General features: G+C 51.3%; 1 protein-coding gene across 12 annotated transcripts in view; it reads left to right on the plus strand.

Moving 5' to 3' along the window:
• Positions 1-2,394: 2,394 nt before the first annotated feature.
• LOC121854350 (disks large homolog 5-like) overlaps positions 2,395-27,648 on the plus strand; it is a 130,729-nt gene continuing 105,475 nt past the window's right edge. For 7 of the 12 annotated variants that reach the window (XM_042348957.1, XM_042348961.1, XM_042348956.1 and 4 more), the window contains exon 1: positions 3,376-4,051. In XM_042348957.1, coding sequence (XP_042204891.1) covers positions 3,493-4,051 — 559 coding nt within the window. In that variant the 5' untranslated portion in view covers positions 3,376-3,492. Of the gene's footprint in view, positions 2,772-3,128; positions 4,052-27,648 lie in introns of those variants that run through there. The other 5 variants (XM_042348958.1, XM_042348964.1, XM_042348966.1 and 2 more) reach the window with 4 other exon arrangements.

Raw genomic sequence — 27,648 nt, forward strand, 5'->3', positions numbered from 1 at the left:
GTGTGTGTGTGTGTGTGTGTGTGTGTGTGTGTGTGTGTGTGTGTGTGTGTGTGTGTGTGTGTGTGTGTGTGTGTGTGTGTGTGTGTGTGTGTGTGTGTGTGTGTGTGTGTGTGTGTGTGTGTGTGTGTGTGTGTGTGTGTGTGTGTGTGTGTGTGTGTGTGTGTGTGTGTGTGTGTGTGTGTGTGTGTGTGTGTGTGTGTGTGTGTGTGTGTGTGTGTGTGTGTGTGTGTGTGTGTGTGTGTGTGTGTGTGTGTGTGTGTGTGTGTGTGTGTGTGTGTGTGTGTGTGTGTGTGTGTGTGTGTGTGTGTGTGTGTGTGTGTGTGTGTGTGTGTGTGTGTGTGTGTGTGTGTGTGTGTGTGTGTGTGTGTGTGTGTGTGTGTGTGTGTGTGTGTGTGTGTGTGTGTGTGTGTGTGTGTGTGTGTGTGTGTGTGTGTGTGTGTGTGTGTGTGTGTGTGTGTGTGTGTGTGTGTGTGTGTGTGTGTGTGTGTGTGTGTGTGTGTTTTTTTGAATATATACAAGTACTGTCGTTCTGGGTCACTGTCCACTATTTATATTGCCTTGAGTGGGGGTTCTGGGACCAGGTATTGTATGGTGGGTGGGTGGGAGGAGGGAGATGTCTAAGTGATTTTGGGTGGCAGGAAGAAGGGCTGACGGATGGGTGGCAGGGGGGGGGATGTGGGTGGTTGTGGGTGGCGCTGGAGTGTGATGGGAAGGAGGAACAACTGATAGGTGGTGGTACTCGTGACTCCCCTGTGTGGGTCACCAGGGTAGTACACATCGTTACTGTCTCGCTTCACCAAATTCACCTGTTGTTGTTGAGCGTGATGCAGTAGTATTGATCTTGTGAATAATGGCTACATTTGTTCTTTTCCTCCACAGAGAACTGTATGATAAAGTGATAATAGAAGTGAACTTTGAAAGACTGAATACCGTGGTAGTGGTGGAGGCGTGGTGTGTGTGTGTGTGTGGAGGTGGTATGATGGTGTCCAGTGATGCGTCGTCGTCCCCAGACATGTGAACAACAGCTGGTGCTGCCACACCTCGGCTCCTGCCTCGCAAATCTCACTCGATAAGTGGTGCACGGGCCACACGCCGAGTGCCATAAGGAGTGCCGTGAGTGGTGCCACACACATGTGAAGTCCTGTACGTGGTGCTGTATTCCTGTTACAGGCATCGTGCCATACGTCAAGTTCAGCACGTAAAGTGGCAGACTGGGTCGTGGGCACGATAAAAGAGTAAGTTGTTGAGTCGGCTGCTGCGGGGCGGGTCGGGTGGCAGCACCAAGCAGCCCTCCCAGAGTGGCCCTGAGCTCGGCGAGGCCGGAGTGGCGCCCAACCCCGTAGTAGCCGCCCGCAGCACTAGTGGACGCCGCCGGGAGACAGTGGCCGTCAGTACACCCTCCACCGGCGGCGCCTCCCCCAGGGAGCTATTTCATCAACAGCAGCAGCAATCCGGCCAGACGCCACAGAAGGCGGGTGTGGAGAGGTCCTCGTCATGGAAGTACACACACGACCACACGCCAGACTCCTTCAGCATCAATAGCTCTCCTTCCATACTGGATGGTCGTGGGGGAGCGGGACTGCAGGGTCGAGCTGAGGAAACCCAAACTATTGAGAAGAGTCAGAGCTGGAGCGGCGACAGGTTACTGGACTGTGCCACTGATTCTGGGTCCAGCCGAGGTGGTACTAACAACAGCAGCCGAGCAGGAAGTGGCAGCCCAACCGGTAGTCGCACCGGCACCAGCAGCCCCGCCAGCTGTGGCCAGCAAAGAGAGGGTGGTGGTGGCCCCTCTAGCCTGCCTAGCAGCAGCCGGGCAGGGAGCAGGGCAGGTAGCCGTGCGGGCAGTGACCGGGGCGACTCTACCCCCAGCAGCGCGGTATGATCACCCAGTCGACCATTCACCTCGACTCTCCACTCAGACTGACGCCGACGGCTACGAGAACGTTGAGTTACCATCACCTCAGCGGGACAGCGGCGACAACAGCAGCAGCGAGCAAGGCAGCTCAAGTCGTCAGCATGGGTCACGACTGAGCGTGAAGAGCAGTGGGCGTCGGTCCCGCAGGCCCAGCCCACGACGCCAGGGCATCCTCACTAAGGCCGCACAAGAGTCACAAGAAAGATCAGACAGCCGTGACAGCAGCCGAGTCCGGGGCAGCAGCGTGCGGGGGACCGTTCCCAGCATCTCTCTTAGTACCTCCAGTCCCGTGCCGCCACCCAAGGCGTCCGTTAACCGATCTCCTTCACGAAAATCTCGTCGTTCACCAAACAGGTCCCCCAGCCGACCTCCAAGCCGTTCTCCTAGTCGATCAGACAGCCGAAGGAGAGACAGCCGAAGAAACAGTCGATCTCCCAACAGGGGTCCCAATGGGTCACCAGCTAGGCACCTAGTAGGTCACCCGTGAGGATGCCCAGCAGACAGCCACCCGGTGACCCCTGGACCCGTATGGTGGGTCCACAAGACCAGACACAGATGCGTTATAATGGAGAACCGCAACCACCCGCCGGCCCGAGGAGCATGTCCTATGAAGAAGGAAGGATGTCTGGGGCCCGCAGCCCCCAGCCGCCCCTCTGGAAGGCTCGCTCGTGGCAACAGTACAGTGTTGGCCACAGCACCCCGCAGAGTGAGCGCGCCCGGCAACTGGCCAAGAGTCGGTCGTGGCAGCAGCAGCAGTCCACCATCATGGGCCACTCCGCCGATGCTGGCATAGGACGTCGACACCATCACATCACGCGGCAGGAAGCTGTGCAGGCACATCCAACTGCCCCCATGGGTAAGAGCCGCTCCTGGCAGCAGAGCCACGACGCTGACCCTGTGCCCGGCCCCCTCCCACGCACCTACACCGGCTCGGAGCGGCGGGGGCGGCGTTCCTCCATACGTCTGGCGCCACCCTCGCCTCCACGCCCCAGCCCGCCCTCCTACTCTCAATCCCCAGCCAGATCCCCGTTAGCTGCCCTGCCACCCCAGCCTCACCCCTCACCCAACACACACACGACCATACATGACATGCAAGCTCACCTCCAACACCGCCACCAACCACCAGTGCGCACTCAGACCAGTGTGGGAAGTTACACTTCTGGCACAATGACTCCACATTTAACAGATTATGTGGAGTTACGTAACTACGAGGCCATGGAACGACAGCAGCAGCAACAGCAGGAGTATGTGGACCTGAGGCAGTACCAGGCCGACCAGCTCCGCACTACCGGCAGACCCCGTGTGGCGAGAGCGTTATTATAACAACCGCTACAGTATCTCAGCTCAAGCAGCTGCAACAGCAACAGCTGCAACAACAACATTTGCATCACCAACAGCTGCACCAGCAGCAGTTGCAGCAACAACAGTTGCAGCAACAACAGTTGCAGCAACAGCAGTTGCAGCAACAGCAGCAACAACAGCAACAATACCAAAAACAGCAGTTGCAACAACAGCAAGCGCAACAGTTCTTGCGGCAGAAACAGCAACAGCGGTCATTTCAACATCAAAAGTCAATCATGCAACAGACCGCCTATGATGCTAGTCATTATGGCTCTCCTGCACAGTTAGACGGGGAGTACGCCTCGCTACAAGAGGTGCGGGATGCTATGATACGTAACGGCTCTATACGGGACCCGAAGATGAGGGAAGGTCCAGTGAGAGACGTACCTGTAGGTACGGTCCGTTACCGCTTTTCCACAGCTGCCCAGGCCAAGCAACAACCACATAACCACAGTTCTCGCCCTGGACCAGTTAAGTCCTCGTCGCTCATGACCTCCCAAGAGCTCCTCAACACACTCAAGAGGCAACTGGCACTGTCCTCTCCCACCCGCACTACTCGGAGCAAGAGCATGGAGGCTGGGCGGGCAGCGGCGGCGCTCAGTGCCGAGAGTGGGCGTGATGAGGCAGGAGGCAGGGAAGTGACTGACGAAGGAATAACGGATCGCCTCTCCCCTGCCCTCCTGGCCTTGGTGGCGGAGAAACGGGAGCGCCTCAAACGGTCTACAGGCGCCTTCTCAGGTAGCGGCGGGGGACGCGTGGCAGTGTTGCGCCAGGTCACCGCGCCACCAGCGAGATGTACAGTAGAAACCCTTCACACGCCGCCGCCGGACTACCTGCTGCCCTCACCCCACACTGCCTCGCTGTCATCTGCATGTACACTGCACTCACACCACACAGTACACACAACACCTACACAGTCCGCCATACCTCTTATAGATGTATTTGCTAAGTGGTTATTTCAGATTGAAGTAGTTTGCTAGATTCTGTCATTTGTCCCCAAATTTAACTGTGTCCCTGACTGGCTCTCTTTGTCACGACCACTTGTGTATGTCACTTAAGTATGGCAGCATTATGTGATGTCCTGTTATCAGTAAAGTAATAGTCCTCAGTAATGTTTCATATTTTGTCATAGTTTTGTGTTTGTGTATTTACTACCGTTTATACCTACCCCCTCTCCTCCCCCTCCCCTCCCCTCCCCTCCCCTCTCCTCCTCCCCCTCCCCTGCCTCCCCACCCTCACCACCCCCCTACCCAACATCTGGCTATTGTCATGATGGGTTTACGTGTCATGAAACTCACCCATTGTCATGACATGTTTACCTGCTTTCATGACAGCCTCCACCTGCGCCACACTCCCCTCCACCAGTCCTGAGTCACGCCTCACCTGTTGTCCTGAGCCATGCCCACCTCTTCCTGAGCCATGCCCACCTCATGTCCTGCGCTACGCCCACCTCTTGTCCTGAGCCACGCCCACTTCTTGTCCTGAGCCACGCCCACCTCATTTCCTGAGCCACGCCCACCTCTTGTCTTGAGCCATAATAATCGTGTGTGCTGGTCAAGTGTTTCCCCTGATGGCCTTCCGCCTCTTGACCCCGTGTGAGCCACGTCCAGCAGCCGTTGTCGCCAGAAGGTCAGGTTAGCCGCCTGCCACACTCAGCGTGTCCTTCAGGAGGAGTTTGCCTCAACAGGTCATAAGAGTAGGCTGAGTGCGTAGCCTTACGAGAAGTGGAGGGCAGCAGGTCTCGCCAGCTGCGGTGTATATTACCACTTGTTTGTCTTTTACCTTTATCGGTGTTTATGATTCTCTCAGTGTGTTTATACCCTTCCCTGTGAAGAGACGGATTACTGTACATTTCTTGGTGTGGCCTGAGTGATGGCCGCCAGTGTGTCTTGTGCTGTACTCCCCTCAAGCGGCTCGCGGTCATCACCCGGCAGTGTTTTACCATACATTATATATGTTTCGTGTGTCAGTTTTTCTTACTATTATCAAGGCACTACCACCCCGCCCCTTGCACTCACCCCAACCCCGTTTGTTTTATCCCTTTGTGAATGTCTTCATTTTTCTTAATGGTCATGATTATATCTATGACTTGGGTGTCTTGTGAACCTCCACGAATGTTGAGTCACTGGTTAATGTTGTCTTATATGGTATAAATATTGTAACTACAAACATGTCATTACTGCCCACCGCTCCTCTACCCGGCAGATATAAACATTATATCCACAGCTGGTTTACGTCATCCAAGTCTTCAAGGTAGGTTTATTGTGTGAGAATTTATGATGTATTTATTTCACAGGTGGGGAAGATGGGGAGGTTACTCTGGGGGTATACTGTATATGACTTGGTGATGCAATTAAAGGAACAGTGCGGGATACAGGAGGGGCGTTGTTTACACTGACCCTCACCCGACGTACTTATTTTACTTCTTTGTTATGTGTTATATAGAGTGTCCCTGTACACGTGTGTGGCCCGTACAGGATGCCACACTACACTAGGTGCTGTATTAGTTGGTGGAGGAGTGATCTGTTGTGGAGCGTGGCTCTGCATCCCGGCTCTATAGAAATGGTTCTCTACAAGGGTGTGGCCACAACATTGATGGTGGACACAGTTGAGCGTGGGTGTGGCAGGTGACGGTCGGGGCTGGTGCCAATACCTGTTGGTTCACGACTGTGTGTGTGTAGTTTGTATCTAGTCCTTATAAGAATAAAGGTAATGATAATAATAAAAAAGTATCTAACTATTATTATTATTTACTCAACTGTGGACTCATACAGCGTAGAAATAAGAGACTTGGTCAATATTGACATTGAGTTGGGTGAAGCCTGGTGGTGGTGGAGTGAGTTACACATACTGGTGTATTTAGGAGGTGAGGCGCGGGCGGTGTAGGGTAGCTTAGTGTACACTGGTCCACGGGGTGCTGGGAAGGTTGCCGCCTGGGAGGACATACACCCGACTTTATAATCAGCTGTTGATGATAAAGTTAAATTTACGTCGACCCTTTGTCGTAATGGGGCGGGAGAATTTTATCTGCCGGGCCTAATATATGCATTATGCAAACTGGTTGTTAGTTCAGCCTTGTGGTGGTGCAGGAGGCTCGTGTGTGTAATCCACACTTTTTCTCAGTCGTGACAAACTTGCCCGCAAAAATGGTGGAATCGACCCCGCGATCTTGAAGTTAGAATAGATGACGGGAGGGTTGTACTCCCCCTAGAGGCGTGTGTCTGGGTACTGCTGGAGGCGAGGTTGTGGGTGGGGAGCACGGGGTTAAGGGGGGCTTCAGGGTGGATGGGAGTGGAGAAGGAGAGGCTTAGGGGGGAGATGAGGTGGATATGTCTAAAGTTGAGGTGGAGAGTGAAGGTGTAATTCTGTGCATGATGGATTGACAGTTAAAGTGAAGATGATGGCCAGGGAGTGACAGTCTGAGTGGACAGGTGAAAAATGGACGTTCGTAGCTGTGTGTGTGTGTGGCCAGTGAAGGAGACAGATGTGATAACTGGTGGACCTGCCACTTTATACCACTGAGGATCTGTCTGTGTACCTGGTTAAGTGAGGAGAGGTTGCCATGGCAGCAAGATCCCCGTGTACGTACGTGGCAAAGGGCCGTCAACACGATATCTCCAGAACCATTACTACTACTACTACTACCTCTCTCTCTCTCTCTCTCTCTCTCTCTCTCTCTCTCTCTCTCTCTCTCTCTCTTCTCTCCTCGCTCTCTCTCGCTCTCTCTCTCTCTCTCTCTCTCTCTCTCTCTCTCTCTCTCTCTCTCTCTCTCGCTCTCGCTCTCGCTCTAGCTCTCTCTCTCTCGCTCTCTCCTCTCTCTCGCTCTCGCTCTCGCTCTCCCTCGCTCTCTCTCTCTCTCTCTCTCTCTCTCTCTCTCTCTCTCTCTCTCTCTCTCTCTCTCTCTCTCTCTCACACAGTTATCTGAAGTTGTGTTTTATTATGGTACGTCGCTGTCACAACCCCAGTCTTGAGATAGTTTTGTTTCCGGGTTTTATATAGGCAGATCAGCAGCGTTTGGTAAGGCAGTGGTTGTTGGTACACGGGCGGGAGTACTAGTCGTTCGCTTTGCTCCACACACGAGTCACTATCGTAGGAAACTCGTCTTCAGCCCGATCGTAGCCTCAGTGGTTTATGATTCCTCGCCCAAACACGATCCATCTTACACACACACACACACACGGAGTTTGCCTAGACCTGTGTGGCATAGCGCTGTTTTGCTCCTCTCCTCTACATAATGGAAAATATCACCCCATGCGCTAGGCTGCCCCAGACTGTGAAGTGCTCTTAGGTAAATTTATCGTCTCTTACGTTATATAGTCTTTTACGATACAGTTACCGTCTTTGGGGGTAATGGATCGTTACTTATGATAGGTTATCGTCGTTTGGGCGAGTGATTATCGTGTTTTAGGTTAAGTTTTCGCCTTTTAGAACAGTTTACCGTCTTGTAGGAAGGTTGGGTGAAATTAAATTAGGTTAGGTTAGGTTCTTGGTCTACCTCTGAACCACTCGTGCCTTGCTCCAGCCTTCCCTTGTCCTAGCTTCTCTTTCTTCTTCCACACTCTCCCTGCCAACCTCTACCCCCTCCCTTTCAACCCTTCCCCCTCCTCCCTGCCAACCTCTACCCCCTCCCTGTCAACCCTTCCCCCTCCTCTCTGCCAACCCTTCCCCCTCCTCCCTGCCAACCCTTACCCCTCCTCCCTGCCAACCCTCTCCCCCCCCCTGCCAGCCTCCTCCCCCACCCTGCCAACCTCCCCTCCCCCACCCTGCCAACCTCCCTCCCCACCCTGCCACCCCTGCCAACCAACCCTGCCAACCTCCCTCCCCCACCCTGCCAACCTCCCCTCCCCCGTTCATTGTGTATATCCTGGCCTTTCATGATATTGTATTAAAAGTATATATATATAAGGATCAGAGAGGCAGTGTGTCTTTGAGGATCTGGGTCCCCTCCCCCCTCCCCCTCCCCCCCCTCCCCGCCCTCACCGTCAGGGTCTTCTCTCTCTCCTGCAGTCGGTGGAGTGAACGATACAGGCAGCAGTATAAGATCTCGTTGATACCAGTCCCTCGAGAACTGTTCCTGTCATAATTGGTGCTCCAGTCTTTCTTTGTTTGTACACACACACACACACACACACACACACACACACACACACACACACACACACACACACACACACACACACTGATCTCTCAATGGCTACTGTACCTTTATCAGTTGACCGTGACAGCCTGGAAAGTGCGATTACCCCCGACTCTCCTGCCCTTCTTGTTCCTCCCTCCCCTCTTCCTTCCCTCTTGTTCCTCCTTCTTGTCCCTTCCCTTTGTTCCTCCACCTCCCCCTTGTTCCTCCACTTCCCCCTTGTTCCTCCACCTCACCTTGTTCCTCCACCTCTCTCTTGTTCCTCCACCTCCCCTTGTTCCTCCCCCTCCCTCTTGTTCCTCCACCTCCCCTTGTTCCTCCTCTTACCCCTTGTTCCTCCACATCCCTTTGTTCCTCCACCTCCCCCTTGTTCCTCCCCTCCCCTTGTTCCTCCACCTCTCTCTTGTTCCTCCCTCCCCTTGTTCCTCCACTTTACCCTTGTTCCTCCACCTCCCCCTTGTTCCTCCACCTCTCTCTTGTTCCTCCCCTCTTCTTCCTCCTTCTTGTCCCTACCCCTTTGTTCCTCCGCCTCCCCTTGTTCCTCCACCTCTCTCTTGTTCCTCCCCCTCTTCTTCCTCCTTCTTGTCCCTACCCCTTTGTTCCTCCACCTCTCTCTTGTTCCTCCTCCTCTCTCTTGTTCCTCCCCCTCTTCTTCCTCCTTCTTGTCCCTACCCTTTGTTCCTCCACCTCCCTTGTTCCTCCCTCTCTTTTCTCTCCTCTTGTCCCTACCCCTTTGTTCCTCCCCTCCCCTTGTTCCTCCACCTCTCTCTTGTTCCTCCTCCTTGTCCTACCCTTTGTTCCTCCACCTCCCCTTGTTCCTCCCCTCCCCTTGTTCCTCCCCCTCCCCCTTGTTCCTCCACCCCCCAACACCAACACCAGGAGACAAGGTAAAAATTGTGAATATATGACTCTGTGTATCGTTCAGAGCGAGGATGTTAGTGTGGTGGGGAGGGGAGGGTGTGAGTGGCCTGCCTGGGACATAAACCACAGCCCACGCCACACACACTCTCTCTCTCTCTCTCTGTGTGTGTGAAGGGAGAGAGGGTTGGTTGGGTGGGTGAAGCAGGGTGGGTGGGGTGGGTCAGAGTGGGTGGTTGGTAGTAGGAGAGAGATGGGTTGTGGATCAGAGTGGGTGGCTGGCAGGGATGGTGAATGAGAGTGGGTGACCGGAAGGGATGGGTGGGTGGGAGGGATGGGTGGTGGAGGGTAACTTCACTGAGGGTCTGAAACAACAATTGTACTCATGGGGCGGCGAGGAGGTGGGGGGGTGGTGCTGGCTGGCTGGTCCTACGCAGCACCAGGAAGCTTTTGTATTATTAAGACGATTGATGGTACCAGCTTCAACCAGGGGAAGTCTCACTGTTTTAGCCACGGAAGCCACACTATTTTAACCGCGGAAGCCACACTGTTTTAACCGCGGAAGCCACACTGTTTTAACCGCGGAAGCCACACTGTTTTAACCGCGGAAGCCACACTGTTTTTTCCACGGAAGCCACACTGTTTTAACCGCGGAAGCCACACTGTTTAACCGCGGAAGCCACACTGTTTTAACCACGGAAGTCTCACTGTTTTAGCCACGGAAGCCACACTATTTTAACCGCGGAAGCCACACTGTTTTAACCGCGGAAGCCACACTGTTTTTTCCACGGAAGCCACACTGTTTTAACCGCGGAAGCCACACTGTTTTAACCGCGGAAGCCACACTGTTTTTTCCACGGAAGCCACACTGTTTTAACCACGATCTTTTGTAAACATTATCGCCTTGTACGGGGCTAGACGAGCATGTTGTAGAGGTTGTGTAGTCGTCAGTAGTGCTTCTAGAGTTAAGTTAAGACACATACCTGCGTTAGGAGGACACATACCCGCGTTAGGAGGACACATCCCCACATTAGGAGGACACATCCCCACATTAGGAGGACACATACCCGCGTTAGGAGGACACATCCCCACATTAGGAGGACACATACCCGCGTTAGGAGGACACATCCCCACATTAGGAGGACACATACCCATTAGGAGGACACATCCCCACATTAGGAGGACTATACCCGCGTTAAGGGACACATCCCCACATTAGGAGGACACATACCCGCGTTAGGACACATCCCCACATTAGGAGTGACACATCCCTACATTAGGAGGACACATCCCCACATTAGGAGGACACATACCCGCGTTAGGAGGACACATCCCCACATTAGGAGTGACACCTTCCCACATTAGGGCCACGATACCAAATTTTACTCAGTCTAATTTTACAATAGTCTCTTGAGAGGTGTGTTGACAAGGCCACTCCAACAGGTGAGCTGAGGTGTGCTGGTGGTGTAATTAAGGTGATACTATCTCCGACTACATTGAGAGTGGGGCAGGTGATATAATTAACTTGATAACATAACTATATACATGAAGGATGTTATAGGTAGGTGGAGGAGGTATGTTGAGGAGGAGGTTGGAGGAGGAGGTGGTGTGTTGAGGTGGAGGTTGGAGGAGGAGGTGGTGTGTTGAGGTGGAGGTTGGAGGAGGAGGTGGTGTGTTGAGGTGGAGGTTGGAGGAGGAGGTGGTGTGTTGAGGTGGAGGTTGGAGGAGGAGTGGTGTGTTGAGGTGGAGGTTGGAGGGGATGAGGCGGTGTGTTGGGGTGAAGGTTGGAGGTGGAGTGTTGAGGAGGAGGAGGTTGGAGGGAGGAGGCGTGTGTTGAGGTGGAGGTTGGAGGAGGAGGTGGTGTGTTGAGGTGGAGGTTGGAGGAGGAGGTGGTGTGTTGAGGTGGAGGTTGGAGGAGGAGGTGGTGTGTTGAGGTGGAGGTTGGAGGAGGAGGTGGTGTGTTGAGGTGGAGGTTGGAGGAGGAGGTGGTGTGTTGAGGTGGAGGCTGACCGGTCATCCTCAAATTTGTGTTGGAGATCAAGTGTGTGGCAGAGGTTCTTTACTCAAAATGTTTCTCTTTATTTTTGTCTTGGTGGCCTGGGGAGGGGGACTCAGGTGAGGCAGTATCGCTGTAAAGAAAGTTCTCACGGTGTACTTTCACTTCCTATTGCCCAGGGACCTTGTTGACTCGTGACCTGACTTCCAAGATATTATATAATACCAGGTCATGCGTAAAAGAATATCCAGATTTTTAACATATAAGCGTTTATATTCTGGGCATTTTTTTGCAGGGGGGGCAGTTTCGTGGTTAGGTTAGGTCATGTTAGGTTAGGAGCAGAGACAAGGGGCACTACTGGATGACGAACATGGGAGGCTAGTGAAGGATAGGAGGGAGGTGAGGGAAGTCCTGAAGGAGTATTTCAACAATTTGCTGAGACACGGAGGAGGCGGTCAAGAACTGGAGGTGCAGAGGAGGAGGAGGGTGATGTATGACGTAACGTGGAGGGAAGACGGGAGGGTGAAGAGGGGGAAGAGCGGGAAGGCGGGAGGAAAAAACTAGGATGACCTCAGTACTGAAGAAAGACGAGATAACTAAGAATTGTCTGTATAATGTATGAGGTCAGGTCAGATTAGGTTAGGTCAGGTCAGGTCAGGTCAGGTTAGGTCAGGTTAGGTTAGATACAGCACGCAGCACCCTCAGCCATTGGTCACCTTAAATCACCCTCCTTATGAAGCACACACACACACACACACACACACACACACACACACACACACACACACACACACACACACACACACACACACACACACACACACTACTGCTTGTTAGTCAAGTGAGGAGAGAGAACATTGGTCTACCGTACTGCTCGTCTTGGCTGGCTGGCTTGTGACCCTTTTACAATAAGTTACATTATAGTTGAGTTTCTTTGATTGTAAGAAAGATATCGGCATTTATTTTCAAGGTGTTGCTATTAACCCCGTGGTGCTATTGACCCCGTGGTGCTATTGACCCCGTGGTGCTATTGACCCCGTGGTGCTATTGACCCCGTGGTGCTATTGACCCCGTGGTGCTAGTGACCCCGTGGTGCTAGTGACCCCGTGGTGCTAGTGACCCCGTGGTGCTAGTGACCCCCCGTGGTGCTATTGACCCCGTGGTGCTATGACCCGTGGTACTAGTGACTGATAATTGCTAAAGCCCCATGGTACTAGGCCCCGTGGTGCTGGTAAGCCGTGCGGTGCTATTGACCCGTGGTACTAGTGACGTGGTACTATGGTGCTATTGACCCCGTGGTACTAAGCTCCGTGGTGCTATTGACCCGTGGTGCTGTATTTACGTGGTACTATAGTGACCCCGTGGTGTAGTGACCCCGTAGTATCGTGGCCCGTGCTCTTGTTGACCCCGTGGTACTAGTGACCCCGTAATGGTGCTAGTGACCCCGTGGTGCTAATGACCCGTGGTACTAGTGACCTGGTACTAGTGACCCCGTGGTGCGCTATTGACCCGTGGTACTGAAGTGACCCCGTGGTGACCCCATTGTTTTCATTGACCCCCGTTGTGCTAGTGACCCCGTGGTGCTAGTGACCCCGTGGTACTAGTGACCCCGTGATGCTAGTGACCCCGTGGTACTAGTGACCCCGTGATGCTATTGACCCCGTGGTGCTATTAATCCCGTGGTACTAGTGACCCCGTGGTGCTAGTGACCCCGTGGTGCTAGTGACCCCGTGGTACTAGAAACCCTGTGCTGCTGGTGGCTGGCTCTCTGCTGTGGTTAATTAATCACCACTCATCTCACCCGCCAGGTATACTCCACAAGACACTGGGTTCACCTCCCACCCCAGGAACCAACCCACCACATAATAAACAAGAACGAGACCAAGAAAGAGATTATTTTTTCACGTGTGTGTGTGTGTGTGTGTGTGTGTGTGTGTGTGTGTGTGTGTGTGTGTGTGTGTGTGTGTGTGTGTGTGTGTGTGTGTGTGTGTGTGTGTGTGTGTGTGTGTGTGTGTTCTCTCCACATACGCTATTCACCCCTCTACTGTTTCATCTCTCTCTTTCTCTCTCACACCTTTCTCGTCGTTTACCTTTTCCCTTTATCCACACACACACACACACACGCAAAACACACACACACACATTCATTCATTACGTACACTCGCATATTCAACATTATGATTTCCATGTTAAAACGGCGTGTTATAACGAAGTACAATGTAGTATAACGAAGCCTAGCGTAGTATACTCGACGTAGTAGTGTATAGTGAAGTGTACCGTAGACGTATGATGGAGTGTATTAGTGTGATGTATGAAGCGCCAGGCAGGAGTGGTGGTGTGGTCCGCGCTGAGAAAGTCTACGGTGCTAGCCCGTCGTGTTTAACTAAGTCTTGTTAAATTATATTACCTTATTATTATTATTATTATTATTATTATTATTATTATTATTGTTATTTTATTTTATTATTATTATTTTTTTTTTAATTACTAATAGTAGTATATTTTTATTCTTAGTTTCTACATAGCATAACAGACAGACAGACAGACAGACAGACATATTCACTAAGCATCAACTTAGAGTCGGTCAATTTCTACAGGCAGTCAATCTTTAGAGTCAGTCAACCTTTTTAGAACCAGCCAACCTCTACAGTCAATCCTCCTTTAGAGTCAGCAGGCTACAGGAGCGTCCAGGTATGAGGCTACAAGAGGCAGAGCGGTGGGGCGGGAGGCAGTGTTCTTTACAGTAATCACTTAGTCTCTTGGCCTCTTGACCTAAGCAAATGAGGGAGTATTGTGTGCATGAGTGACGAGGGAGGTGAGGTTAGGTTAGGTGTGGCCGGGTTAGGTTAAGTCACATAGGGTTAGGTCTGGGTTGGAGGAGGAGGAGGAGGCAGGCCAGTCATAAACACAACTTTACCCTCATAACAATGTGATTCGGCAGATAACCATAACATGACCGGGAAGACGTTCGTAAATGAGGGTAAGTGGTCGTGGCGCCTCCATCCCTTCCTTTCCTCACTCCAGCCCTACCTTACCCTTCCTTTACCTCCCCTCTTCCCCCACTCTCTCCCCTCCCTCCCCCTCCCTTCACTTCTCCCCCTCCCTTCTCCTCTTCCCCACCGTTCTCTCCCCCACCCTTCTCTCCCCCACCCTTCTCCTCTTCCCCACCCTTCTCTCCCCCACCCATCTCCCCCTCCCTACAATCACATATACCAACTTTCAGTATCAGACCACCTCTCCTCTCTGGCCGCCATCAACCGGGGTAAATCTTACTCTGCTCTGTAATATGCTCTGTAGTGAGACTGCTAAGTGTGTGGTCAGCATCACAGAGTCTCTTATGGTTTACCTTAGACTTCGACTGTTAGAACGACTGGTTAACGTTAGAACTAGACTGTTAGAGAGAGCGAGTGACTGGATAATTCACAGGCAGTCTTTTTCTGGACAAACTTTGGGAAGCGGCGTCGAGCTGTGACTTAAGAATGAGCGTCGAGTCTTAAGTTGACAAAGAGTCGCCCGCCTGCACAAGTGTTAAGCAGAATATTTTACTTTTTGTACGACGAGATAATTTTGTTAATTGTGAAGGAGAATGTCTGTGTTCCTTGTGTGGGGCAATTGGTCAGCAGGGTTCCATGCTTGGGTCTCCTTTGTGTTCCATACTTGGGTGAGAGTCTAAGTGTTGATGTTTATTCAAATTTAAGTGCTCGAGAGAGAGTGTGTGTGTTGTTCCTCCTCCTCCCCCCCATCTTCCCTCTTCCTCCTCTTCCTGGTGCAACATTGATGAGATTGTGTATGTTCCTTCTCATCCTCCAGCTGGAAATAGAAGACCACAAAAGCAGAACTTGTTTCCCCAAGCTGTGTGAGTGTCTGTTAAGTGTGAGTGTGAGTGGTAAGTGTGAATACTACTGTAAGTGTGTGTGCTAAGTGTGAGTCACTAGTTTTGTTGTGTGTGTGTGTGTGGCGGTGAGATTGAAATATTATAATTACGGACACGCACTCGAAGGGGGTTCATCCCAGGCATGTTAAGCCTTGGTAATACCTGGCCAGATATAATATACGCCAGGGATAATGTTGGCTCGGGTTGGGAGGCATTGTTGCTCCCCGAGTTATGTGAGGTGGTGGAGGGGGAGGGGTAGGTGTGGTTGAGGGGAGGGGTAGGAGTGGTGGAGGGGGAGGGTTGGTTGTGGTGGAGGAGGGATGGTAGGTGTAGGGGAGGGCGGGGTTGTGTATGTGTGGTGGTGTGGGAAGGGTTTAACTATCCATCCACTCTTCCATCCAACCATCATTTACACACCCATCCACTTTTCTGTTCACCCATTCATCCGTCTTGCTACGTCCACTCAATAAAACAGGACCCCGAGGGTATCAATCTCCAACTGTGTGTGTGTGCACGACCAGTAACCTCAGTCATGGGCAGTCCAGTATCGAACCCCCTGTACCGTCGAACCCATGAACTCCCGAACCCATTAACCCACGAACCCATGAACCTCGGGGGTCGTAATTGGCCAGGTTCAGAAGAGGGAAAACTGTCTTGGGATGTGTCTGTGTCTGACTGGGTTGCGTGTCTGTCTCGTGTCTGGGGAAAAGTTATGAAGCCCCTCAAAGGATTACGGTGAACGATTAAGTGTGGAATTTTAAACACTCTGCCCGGGAAGATTGTAGGGTAATGGCGCGGTGGCTGGCTGAATATTTTATACACCTCCGAGCCTTAGGAACAACAGCAGGCGTCTGGCAGGTCACACCACCACCACCACTCTTCCTAAAACACGTTCCTTCCTCCTTATATCATCACTCAGCTAACCTAACCTAACCAACCCGGGTACTCTAGTCCCTCGTTGTCTACTGTCAAATCATCAAATTTCAACCAGGCGGCTCCAGCAGTCTCGCTTCTCGTTAATGGAAATCCCTCTTATTTTCCCCCTATTTAAGAATCATTCGAGGGGGGGGGAGGGGCAGACCATCACACCTTCAGGTTAATTGATGATGGAAGTGAATGAGAGTTGTGGGAGAAGGAATTGTTTGTTTTTAATAGACGGGTGGAACCAGAGACGCCCTCCTACACGTCTTTTAAGTTAGCTAAGGTCCTCGTGGGCGTCTCGATGGTGGTAGTGAGTTGTGGTGGTTTTATGCTGATTGTGGTAGGTGGTGGTGTAGATAGTAGTGGTGGTTGTGGTGATGGTAGTAGTGGGTTGTGATGGTAATAATAGTGGTGGTGATGGTATTAGTAGTGGTGACGGTAGTGCTCGGTCTGTTTTTCATTAATGGTTATGTATAATTTAGTTTTATTGTGTGTCCAGCCTTTTATAACACTGTAATATCGTTGGGCCGAGTACTGCGTATTTAACTATGTAAATTGTGGCATCAAACATATTGTGTTGGTGAATAAATAATGGTTGGGGGTGGTGGTCGTGGGTGGTGGGTGGTGGGGGGGTGGTGGGTGGGTGGTGGGTGGTGGGTGGTGGTGGGTGGTGGTGGTGGTGGAGTGGTGGGGGGTGGTGGGTGGTGGTGGGTGAAATTGGTGGTGGTCGGTGGGTGGGGAATTGGTGGTGGTGAAAGGGTGGGTGGTGCGGAGTGGTGGGTGGGGGGAATGGTGTGGTGGTGGGTGGGGGGGTGGTCGTGGGTGGTGGGGTGGTGGTGGGTGGGGGGTGGTGGTGGTGGGTGGGGGGTGGTAGTAGTAGTAGTAGTAGTAGTAGTAGTAGTAGTAGTAGAGGTGGTGGTGATGTTTACACAGTGGAGGATCACCACGACCAATAGCTGTCCATTTATCACCACCTACCTCCCCTCCCCCCCATCACCCCCTCCCCCACCGTGTCGTGTGGGCGGTCACAGTATTGTATTTTAGACACAAGACGCCCAGAGACTAGACCAGGACACCAGCTGTGACTCACCCGGGGTTTTCCCTCTCTCTCGTCCTGTTTTTTGCCCCCCTCCAACCTCTCTGTCTGCCCTTCACCCCTCCTCCCCCTCCTACCATGAAGCTGGGGAGCAAATGTTTAAAGTGGAGGGGTGACGGTGGATGGTAAATAATACAGGCTCTCTCTCTCTCTCTCTCTCTCTCTCTCTCTCTCTCTCTCTCTCTCTCTCTCTCTCTCTCTCTCTCTCTCTCTCTCTCTCTCTCTACTTTTGTTTCCTTGTTACTGTTGCCTCTGTCGATCTGCTACTGTTACTGGCTGGTATGGGTAGGAATCTCTGGTGAATAGGAAAGGGGGGGGGGGGCATGTGTTCCTTGGTGTAGGAGCTCTGCCGGTGGGTGTAGAGGACCTCCTGCTGTTGACTGCCACTACACCCCGGTTTATCTGCTCCTTTTATTGCCACTGTTGCTGTTAATACTTCCTTTACTGCTGTTGCTGCTGTTAACTTTGATGTCGCCGTCGCTGCTGCTGGTGGTGATGGTGTTACGTTATTGGTGGAGCTAGTAGTGATGGTGTTGGTGGTGGTGTTACGTTATTGGTGGAGCTAGTAGTGATGGTGTTGGTGGTGGTGTTGTCTTTAGATATCCTGTTGATTTAACACCTGTCTTTTCTGCTATATATAAGACTAATTAACACCTGTCCTTGAAGACCTTTAAATTAACTCATTGTCTACGGAGATGAATATAAATAAATAAATAAATAAATAAAATATGAAATGTTTTATTTTACGAATCTCGTCTTTTGGAGGAGTTTTGTTTATCATGCATGGAACGAGGAGGAAAAATGCGTTTTCCCCGTCAGCTTCTTGATACCAGCTGGCAATATTTCCCGTCGTTGGCAGCTTCAAGAGCCTTTGATATATATATTTTTTGTCCAACTCGAAAGCCGTCTCTTGTTAGGTCCAGCTTTCATGGCACACTCAGGCTGACTCTTATATTAAATCACCTTTAATTGTTCGTCACAGATGGTTAAGTGAGAAAGTTTCAGACACGGGTGGTCTCTCTCTCTCTCTCTCTCTCTCTCTCTCTCTCTCTCTCTCTCTCTCTCTCTCTCTCTCTCTCTCTCTCACTCTCTCTCTCTCTCTCTCTCTCTCTCCACACGGGAAGATAAAAACGACTCGACCAGACGTCATAAGTTGCGGGAGGAAGTTTTAAGAAGTTAGGAAGGGGAGAGAAGAGCCAGGAGAAGTGAGAAAGAGGTAGAGAGGAGAGAAGTTAGGTTTAGGGGGGATGGAAGGATGAAGGAGTGTGTGTGGTGCTCCCTGTTGTTGTTTTGACTACTGTTACACGGACCCCAACACTGCACTCTTCTAATGGGAATAATTCATTGGTCAGTGTTTATTGATGTTATGTAATATTCCGTCTTGTTGAGCTCGTCCATGTAGGGTCTTCTCTTCTCTTCTCTTCTCTTCTCTTCTCTTCTCTTCTCTTCTCTTCTCTTCTCTTCTCTTGCCTTAGCTCACTCCTACACGAAAATGCCATTGACTTCATTGTGATGTGTGGTAGAACGGAACGGTAGCCTGGTGGTTGGGCGGAGGGAGGGGAGAGTCACTCACTCGCTCTCTACAGTGTGAGTGCTGTACCTTACCTCAGAGCGTCGTGTACAGGTTAATACTCCATGTTGGTGTGGGCTGCGGGCGGGGACTGACTGGGTGTACTGCGTGGAATATACTCCCCTAGAGTGTAGTGGTGTGTGTGGGAGGCATGGCAAGGGCAGGTGGTAGTGAGGGGAGGGGAGGGGAGTGCCGGGATGAAACATAGCTTCCAAGAATGCATGGTGGTCTCTTGGAGGAGGAGGAGGAGGAGGGTTTAGTGCAAGTGGCAGTGGTGGAGGGTAGGCAGGGGAAGAGGGTGGAGGGTAGGCAGGGGAAGAGGGTGGAGGGTAGGCAGGGGGAAGAGGGGAGGGTAGGCAGGGGAAGAGGGTGGAGGGTAGGCAGGGGAAGAGGGGTGGAGGGTAGGCAGGGGAAGAGGGTGGAGGTAGGCAGGGGAAGAGGGTGGAGGGTAGGCAGGGGGAGAGGGTGGAGGGGTAGACAGGGGGAGAAGAGGGGTGGAGGGTAGGCAGGGGGAGAAGAGGGGTGGAGGGTAGGCAGGGGGAGAGGGGTGGAGGGTAGGCAGGGGAGAGAGGGGTGGAGGGTAGGCAGGGGGAAGAGAGGGTGGAGGAGTGAGAGGAAAAGTGGGTGGGGAGGGGTGTCTGGTTATGAGATGTCTAAATGGATCAGGAATAGTGTTGGGTCGGTCAGGGTAGAATGCTGGGAGGAAGGAAGGAGGGGGGGGGGGCAGGAAAGACAGGCATAATGGAAAATGAGTCAGATTAATTAGTAGTGAGAAAGAGAGAGACTTATAACCAGGGTCTTAATTATTCATCTACCACCATTGTTTCCACTCAGGTAAACAGGTGCAGGTGTGTCTTAACCCTTTGTTTACAGAAGGACCTTTTCATTAGTCATCTCTGAAGCTACCTAGAGACCTTGTTATTGTTTTGTTCCTCTCAGTCACTAGAAGGAGGTGAAGGTAGTTCTTGTATTGTTTGTTCTCCAGGGAGCTGTGTGGGGTGCAAGGCGAAGTGAGGGGTCGATGATGGGTGGTGGTGGTGGTGGTGGTGGTGGTGGTGGTGGTGGTGTGGTGGTTGTGGTGGTGGTGGTGGTTGTGAGTGGTGGTGGTGGTTGTGGTGGTGGTGGTGAGGTGTGGTGGTTGTGGTGGTAGTGGTGGTGGTGGTAGTGAGTTGAAGGTAGTTGTGGTGGTGGTGGTAGTTGTGGTAGTGGTGGTAGTTGGTGGTGGTGGTGGTGGTGATGGTGGTGGTGGTGGTTGTGGTGGTGGTGGTGGTGGTGGTGGTGGTGGTGTGGTGGTGGTGGTGGTGGTAGTTGTGGTAGTGGTGGTGGTAGAAGACAGTAGTAGTGGTGCTAATGGTGTAGGCGGTGTACAGTAGTTACAACCCAATTAAACTCTACGGTGTTCACTCTTCACGTTTCACTACCATATCCCTCCTCCAGATGGCACAGGTCTCTGATGTCGTCAACTTTACCTGCGTCTTACCTTCTACTTCTCCTACCTCCTTCCTTCCCTCCTTCCTCCTCTCTTCTCTCCCCTATCCCTCCCCCCACCCTCTCCCCTAATCTGGTCCAGGTTGAGGAATTAGACGCGGTGACAACATAAGGCCAGACAGGTCCTATACCAGCGCTGCCTTCCTCCACCGACTCTTGCCTCTCCAATTAGTGAGGATTTGTCTAAGGCTCACTCAGTTGACACACACACACACACACACACACACACACACACACACACACACACACACACACACACACACATATACCGTATATAATTTCTCATCGTCTGGGAATTTCGTTAATTTACCAAGGTTTATATGCATATAAATTCCTCTTTTGTTATAGTTTGCGTATATTTATTTTTCCCACTCCCGCGTCAACAATAACACGCGCCGTATGTGAACAAAGTGCTACAGGAAGATCCTTTGTCCACACCAGGGGATGGTTTTTACTCTCTAAGATAAACCTGAGTCTGGAAATTTTATTTTTTTATTAAATTGGCAAGAAGTGGAGGAAAGATTTCTCCGGCGGAAGCAATTTGGTAGGAGGGAGAGAAGGAAGGGTAGGGGGAGGGAAGGAAGGGTAGGGGGGGAGGGAAGGAAGGTTAGGGGGAGGGAAGGAAGGAGGGGTCCATGTAAAGCCTCGCGTGCGATCGCCTCATTCTTTTTGTTATCAGGGCGGTGTGTGTGTGTGTGTGTGTGTGTGTTGCTGGAAGTTTCCTCCCTCACCCCCGCCCTGTTCATGTGTGTGTTGCCTGTCTGCCTGCCTCTCCGTCATCACTACACCCTCACTGGTCCTTTATCGTGCTTGCCTGGTAACACACGCGCGTGCACACACACACACACACATCCATCCCCACCCTCCCACCCACTGCCGTCCCAAAATACTGATATTACATTTGCCTTTTAAATCCCAGGCCCGGGTGTCATCCCACCTGCCGTGTTTTGTACCCGGCCACACAGCCGTCACTGCTGGCGGTCACTGTCACCTTCAAGGCCGGTCACTGGTCACCAAGGCCGGTCACTGTCACCAAGGGCGGTCACCGTCACCAAGGCCGGTCACTGTCACCAAGGCAGGTCACTGTTACTCAAGGCCGGTCACTGTCACCAAGGCCGGTCACTGTTACTCAAGGCCGGTCACTGTCACTCAAGGCCGGTCACTGTCACTAAGGCCGGTCACTGGCACTCAAGCGTCGGTCACTACTCGATGTACTTAGTAGGAAGACAGTTTTCTCTAATAAGTCTGTTATTATTATTATTATTGTTGTTGTTGTTGTGAGGGGCGGGGGGGTGTACCTGTGCGGGGCTGGTTAAGGTCAGTCATCTCTGATTCCACCTCACACACCCTCCTGCCTGCAGTGCTCCTCAAACCTCCCTCCTCCCTCCCTCCCTCCCTCCCTCCTCCTCTCCACCCCCTCCTCCACTCTCTCCTTTCCTGCTGTTCCCTCTCCCCTCATAATCACTTGCCACCCCTCCCTTCCTCCCTCTCCCTCGTGCTACAGAGGTCTCCTGTCTTCTCTCCCTTCATTTCCCTCTCTATAATCCCCTACTTTCCCCTTAATCCCCCCTTCCCCTCGGTCTCCCAAAGCAGCCCTCACTAATACGTCTCTTGGCTGGGGGACAGATAGACGGTGGTGTCGACATATTAGAACCATACTTCTCTCCTGCTTCCCGTCTTTCTCTTTTCTCTCCCATCTGCCTCCCTCCCGCCTCTGTCACCTCCTCCTCCCTAGTCTTCTTATGCCTCTCCCCTTCCGTCTCTCTGTCTCTTTCCCCTCAGCCTCCCCTCTCCCCCACCTCCTAAATCACGTTCACAATATCCCAACACTCTGGCAATACTTGATTCGTCAGAGAGTGGACAACGGGTCATCTGAGAGCGGGGCATCACTTTGATAACTCCTTCAGTTGTAAGTTCCTCTCGCAGCCCCGTGTAGAGACCACAGTTTGAACCCGTGAGAGACAGAGACGGACGATAATCAATTAAGAAAATATGATAATCGGGGAGAATGGTGGAGAACATTATTATTAACGGGGATAGTGAAGAATGTGATAATCAGAGAGAAGGAGATGGTATAATCGCATGTTTTGCCGACTGCCTGAAAGAGGGTGTCACAGGCAGGCCGCTGGAGATTTGTTTGCGGAATATTCATAATTTTTTTCTGTGTTGTTTGGCGGCGGTGGTGATGTTATCGAAATTCTGGGTTGGGGTGGGTTAGTGGGTGGGCTGAGGTGGGTTAGTGGGTGGGTAGAGGTGGGTTAGTGGGTATGTGAGTGGGTGGGGTGGAAATATGTAGGGATGGGTGGGTGGGGTTTAACTAGTGGGCCAGAGGTTGGGATTTTGAGGTGCTACGGTGGGCTGGGATAGGAGGTGGGTTATCATGGGGGTAGAGGGTGGGCGAGGCAGTATATCACCAGACCTCCGCTTGGGGTTTCATGTAAATTGTATCACTTTTCATTTTCAAGACGGGACTGAGACTGGTAGTGGGCGAGCTGGGAAGAAAGTGTGGAAGAGCTGGGAAGAAAGTATAAACGAGGCGGGCTGAAAGTATGATCGAGTCGGGAAGAAAGTATTAGCGAGCTGGGAAGAAAGTATTAGCGAGCTGGGAAGAAATTATAAACGAGGCGGGTAGAAAGTATGGTCGAGCCGGGAAGAAAGTGTGGAAGAGCTGGGAAGAAAGTATAAACGAGGCGGGCAGAAAGTATGAGGCGGTGTTGTACCTCTGCGATATCACTAATGGTCTGCGGAAAATATATTAAGGTGCTTAAAACTGTTGGAGGTGTGGTGGTGATGGTGGTGTGATGGTGGTGATTGTGTTGGTGGTGTGATGGTGGTGGTGGTGATGGTGGTGTGATGGTGGTGATTGTGTGTTGGTGGTGTGGTGGTGGTGGTGATTGTGTTGGTGGTGGTGGTGGTGGTGATTGTGTTGGTGTTGTGATGGTGGTGGTGGTGATTGTGTTGGTGGTGTGATGGTGGTGGTGGTGATTGTGTTGGTGGTGTGATGGTGGTGGTTGTGTTTGTGGTATGATGGTGGTGATTGTGTTGGTGGTGTGATGGTGGTGGTGATTGTGTTGGTGGTGTGGTGGTGGAGGTCGGGGAATGTTGGTGATGAAGAAGAGGTGGAGAGGGGTGTTGGTGAAGGTGTGGTGATGGAGAGAAAGGGCTGTGAGACCTCTACTACAGGTGACCACGGTATGGGGGGGGGTGTTGGAGGAAGTGGATGGCCCAGGTGGAGCATAGTGGAGACGTCTGAGGGAGTGGAGTGTTTATAATCATGGATAAGTTATGGAGCATATAGGTGTTGACAGGTGTAGGGAGAGAGATATGAAGGGCTGTGGGAGCATGAGGGCGTGTGGGGAGCATGAGGAGCGTGGCTGTGGGAGCATGGGGCGTGGCTGTGGGAGCATGAGGAGCGTGGTTGTGGGAGCATGAGGCGTGGTTGTGGGAGCCTGAGCGTGGCTGTGGGAGCATGAGGGCGTGGCTGTGGGGCATGAGGGGCGTGGTTGTAGGAGCATGAGCGTGGCTGTGGGAGCATGAGAAGCGTGGCTGTGGGATTATGAGGAGCGTGGTTGTAGGAGCATGAGCGTGGCTGTGGGAGCATTAGGAGCGTGTGCAGGTAATGAGCAGGTAACCTCGTGGGATGACTTCTCTGCCTAAACGTAAACTCATTCGGATATTGATCTGCTGCACCTTGTGAGTCCAGGGCACGACCGCCAGCCAGGACACACACACACACACACACACACGCGCGTCTATTCTTTACCTAACAAGACGGCAGCACAGTAAAGCAAAGGAAACCTAACCTATCCTAACCTAACCTGAAGGGGGAGAGACCCATTGTATGAGCATATTTCCAGAGCGTGATCAGTGTCAGGCTTAAGGTGGTGTTAGAGTATGTCACTGCATTTAATAACTTGTGGTGAAAGTGATCCATTATTTGTGGTGAAAGTGGACCATTATTTGTGGTGAAAATGGGCCATAACTTGTGGTGAAAATGGGACATTATTTGTGGTGAAAGTGGACCATTATTTGTGGTGAAAATGGGCCATAACTTGTGGTGAAAATGGGACATTATTTGTGGTGAAAGTAGACCATTATTTGTGGTGAAAGTGGACCATAACTTGTGGTGAAAATGGGCCATAAATATTATTAAAACTGCACTCGTAACTTATGATGAAAAGGCATTATAACTTGAAGAGGAGGAGGCGTTATAAGCGAGCCTCCATGTGTGTGGTGTGGGCAGAAGGAGGGAGGTATGGTAGTGTGGGGCATAGGGGGGATGGTGTGGTGTGGTGTGGGGATAGAGGGAGCCGTCCTTGGTCGCCACATCAAGGTCAAGGTATTAAATCTTGTTTCCGCTTCAGCACAAAGAACCAAGTTTCCTCAACGTGTTTGCAGCCAACTTGTGTGTGCCGGGCGAGGTGAATATCCTGTCATCCTCCTGAATGACTTTACTGGCCGTCGTCTTAGGAGAAAAGTTATGATTTAAAGTCGTTTTTTGTTATTATTTTATGCTAATGAACAGCGCTCGCGTCCCCATTTGCGCCGCCCTGTAAAATGAACTTGTTTTGATACAAGTTGGGAGGTGATACGGTGGGGTGGGGGGGAATCTTCACTATAAAAGGAGGAGGATGAAGCTGGATTGCAAGAACTTTTCAGGAATTAGTTTTCGTAATGTTGGGAGGGAAGTTGAGAGCGCAGGGCGGCGGCAGGGAGGGAGGGAGGGAGAGAAGGAGGGTAAGTGGGATCCAAGTGGAAAATTACCTCCACAAAAACTAGAGGATTTACCCAGGTCGTAGACGCGCGAGTCAGGATTTTGTCCAGCTACTTTTGAAGAAACTAGAACCGTGACCAAACTATCTACTATATTGTTCAGTAATGAGGGAAGTTATGAGTGATTAAAAACATAAGAATGGGAAAATAGTTGTCTTACTCAGGGGGGGGGGGTAGTGTCGTATTGTTTACAGGAACACATTAATGACCTTGGTGATAAATATGTTAATAGTGTGTAAGTGAGACATGTAAGTGAGGCTATTACCACGAACTGGTTGTTAGGTTTGGTGTGTATTTACCTAATGGCTTGTTTCTCGGTCGCTCAGTCACGGTGTGGATGGGCAGAAGGCTGTGGTGGTGTGTTAAGGCTAGAAGGTAAGACAGGGCCACGGGTCACTGGCCACCAAGACGTGCGCTTAAAGTTTAAAATAGAGTTCTTGGAGAAGGTGGCGATGATCCCCCATTGTTGTGCTCTAACACCAGTAACTCGGGACAGTGGTGGCAGGAGGTGTGGTGGCAGTGGGGAGAAGGTTAACTACTGTTGCCAGTGTGTTGTGATGTGTTACATGGAATGGCTTTTGTTGAGGAGAAAAAACGCGGTCAAAGCTGAGGCAGTTGACACCTTCCTCCACAACACGTGTGCTGGCCGCCTCCTACCCAAGTGTAGTGGCGCCCTCTATCTCAGTCACTGGTTAAGGTTTTGGAAATATCGACTATGTTTGTGTCTCTCTTGGGTGTTAAGACATCTTGTGGACCGTTCGTGCTGGCTAACATGACCAAGTGTTTTAAGATGAGGACGTTATTTTAAGCGGAATTATTATTGTATTAAAACTCGGACGTGAGAGTTGGGAGTGGGTCAGCGGTGTGGCGGAGCGCGGTGGTTGTTGACCCACTTACCCCCCACCCCACCCACCTCTCACTCATTATTTATCGTTAAACTCCTCATCTATTACACCTACCCCCACCATCCCACCCCTATCCCCTCCTCCCGGCTAGTACCTCCTTCCGCTGCCTAGTGCTCTTGAAATATGATTCTAGGATGAGATAATTAGGGTGGTAGAGCTATTAGGGTGACGGGATATATACCTGCCTCTAATTAGCGAGCTCCAGGTGATATAGTGAAGGTAGTGGTGGAGATATTGGTGATGTTGATGGAGAGAGAGAGAGAGAGAGAGAGAGAGAGAGAGAGAGAGAGAGATATCACACGATAAATATATTGCTGATAACTTAAGACACTCACCCTTTCACCTGGTAGACTTGAGCTCAAATACTCCCCTAAACATGCAAATTACCCTGACACAACCTGAACTAGATACACGCACTTAGCACCAGTCACGGGACGAAATTACCAGAGAGAATCTTTGTAGGGAACCATTATGGTAATCTTGTCTGGTGCTACGTGGGGGTAGATGGGTCCAGTGTACTTTAAATGGTGTTTTGTGGGGACGATGTTCTTTTGTTTTCAGGTGAAGTTAATGAGTTCAGGTGTGTTTGTTTATACCTTTTGGTCCAGGTGTGTGTGTGTGTGTGTGTGTGTGTGTGTGTGTGTGTGTGTGTGTGTTATCAAACTCAGACTCTAATACCAAGAAAAATAAACCAAATTCCCTGGTAAGCGACGCCCAGTAATGGAGCCTCGGCACAATGCTTATTATTATTATTATTATTATTATTATTATTATTATTATTATTATTATTTTTATTTTTCGGGATATTAGGGCGGAGTAATTTCTCCCAGGGAAGTATATTACACATTTTTATTTTATTTATTTATTTTTTTTCATTTTATAATTTTTGTTGAAGAAAGTTTGGAGCTTGGAAGGAGTTGTTGGAGCAGTAATGGCGTTTTGGTGGCCCCGTGTGCACCACTCTGCTCTCTACCCTCACCTGTTAGTGTCACCTGTCCTTCATCTTAACACGTAAACATGGGGCTTTAAACAGTCTGGTTTATTGTAGCTCACTTGTCGACCAATCAGTGACGAGATGTATGGGTGGTTGAGTAGTTAGGTTGGCTATGTAAGGATGGTTGAGGTTTGGTTGGTTAGGTCAGGCAACAGCAGGAGGTAGGGAGGGGGAGGTTATGTCAGGCAGCAGGAGGAGGAGGTCTTCGGCTCGTCAACTCTGCCCTCTGGAGGCAGGTGAGAGCTTTTAGTGTAATTGTTGGTCGCTTTACTTGTGAGGCCCAGCGTCCTGGAGGACCGATAAACCTTACCCACAATTCTTACCTGGTGACTCTTACCTGGTGACTCTCTTACCTGGTGACTTACCTGGTGACTCTTACCTGGTGACTCTCTTACCTGGTGACTCTCTTACCTGGTGACTCTTACCTGGTGACTCTCTTACCTGGTGACTTACCTGGTGACTCCTGGTGACTCTCTTTTACCTGGTGACTCTCTTACCTGGTGACTCTTACCTGGTGACTCTCTTACCTGGTGACTTACCTGGTGACTCTTACCTGGTGACTCTCTTACCTGGTGACTCGCCACCTCCCCTCCACCCAGTCTTACTACTAAGTCCTAATGGTGGTGTTGGCTGCCTCCCTCCCTCTTCCTGTCCATCCCATTTTCTTCTCTTCCATTTCGTCCTTTTCTCTCTGCCATCCCCTTCCCCTTTACAGCTTTCCTTCCCCCCCCCCTTTACCCCCTCGCCTCCCCTCCCCACCCCACTTAGTAGCTCCATCGA

This window comes from Homarus americanus, unplaced genomic scaffold (genome assembly GCF_018991925.1).
Source record: "Homarus americanus isolate GMGI-L3 unplaced genomic scaffold, GMGI_Hamer_2.0 scaffold54443, whole genome shotgun sequence".
Classification (NCBI taxonomy): Eukaryota; Metazoa; Arthropoda; class Malacostraca; order Decapoda; family Nephropidae; genus Homarus; species Homarus americanus.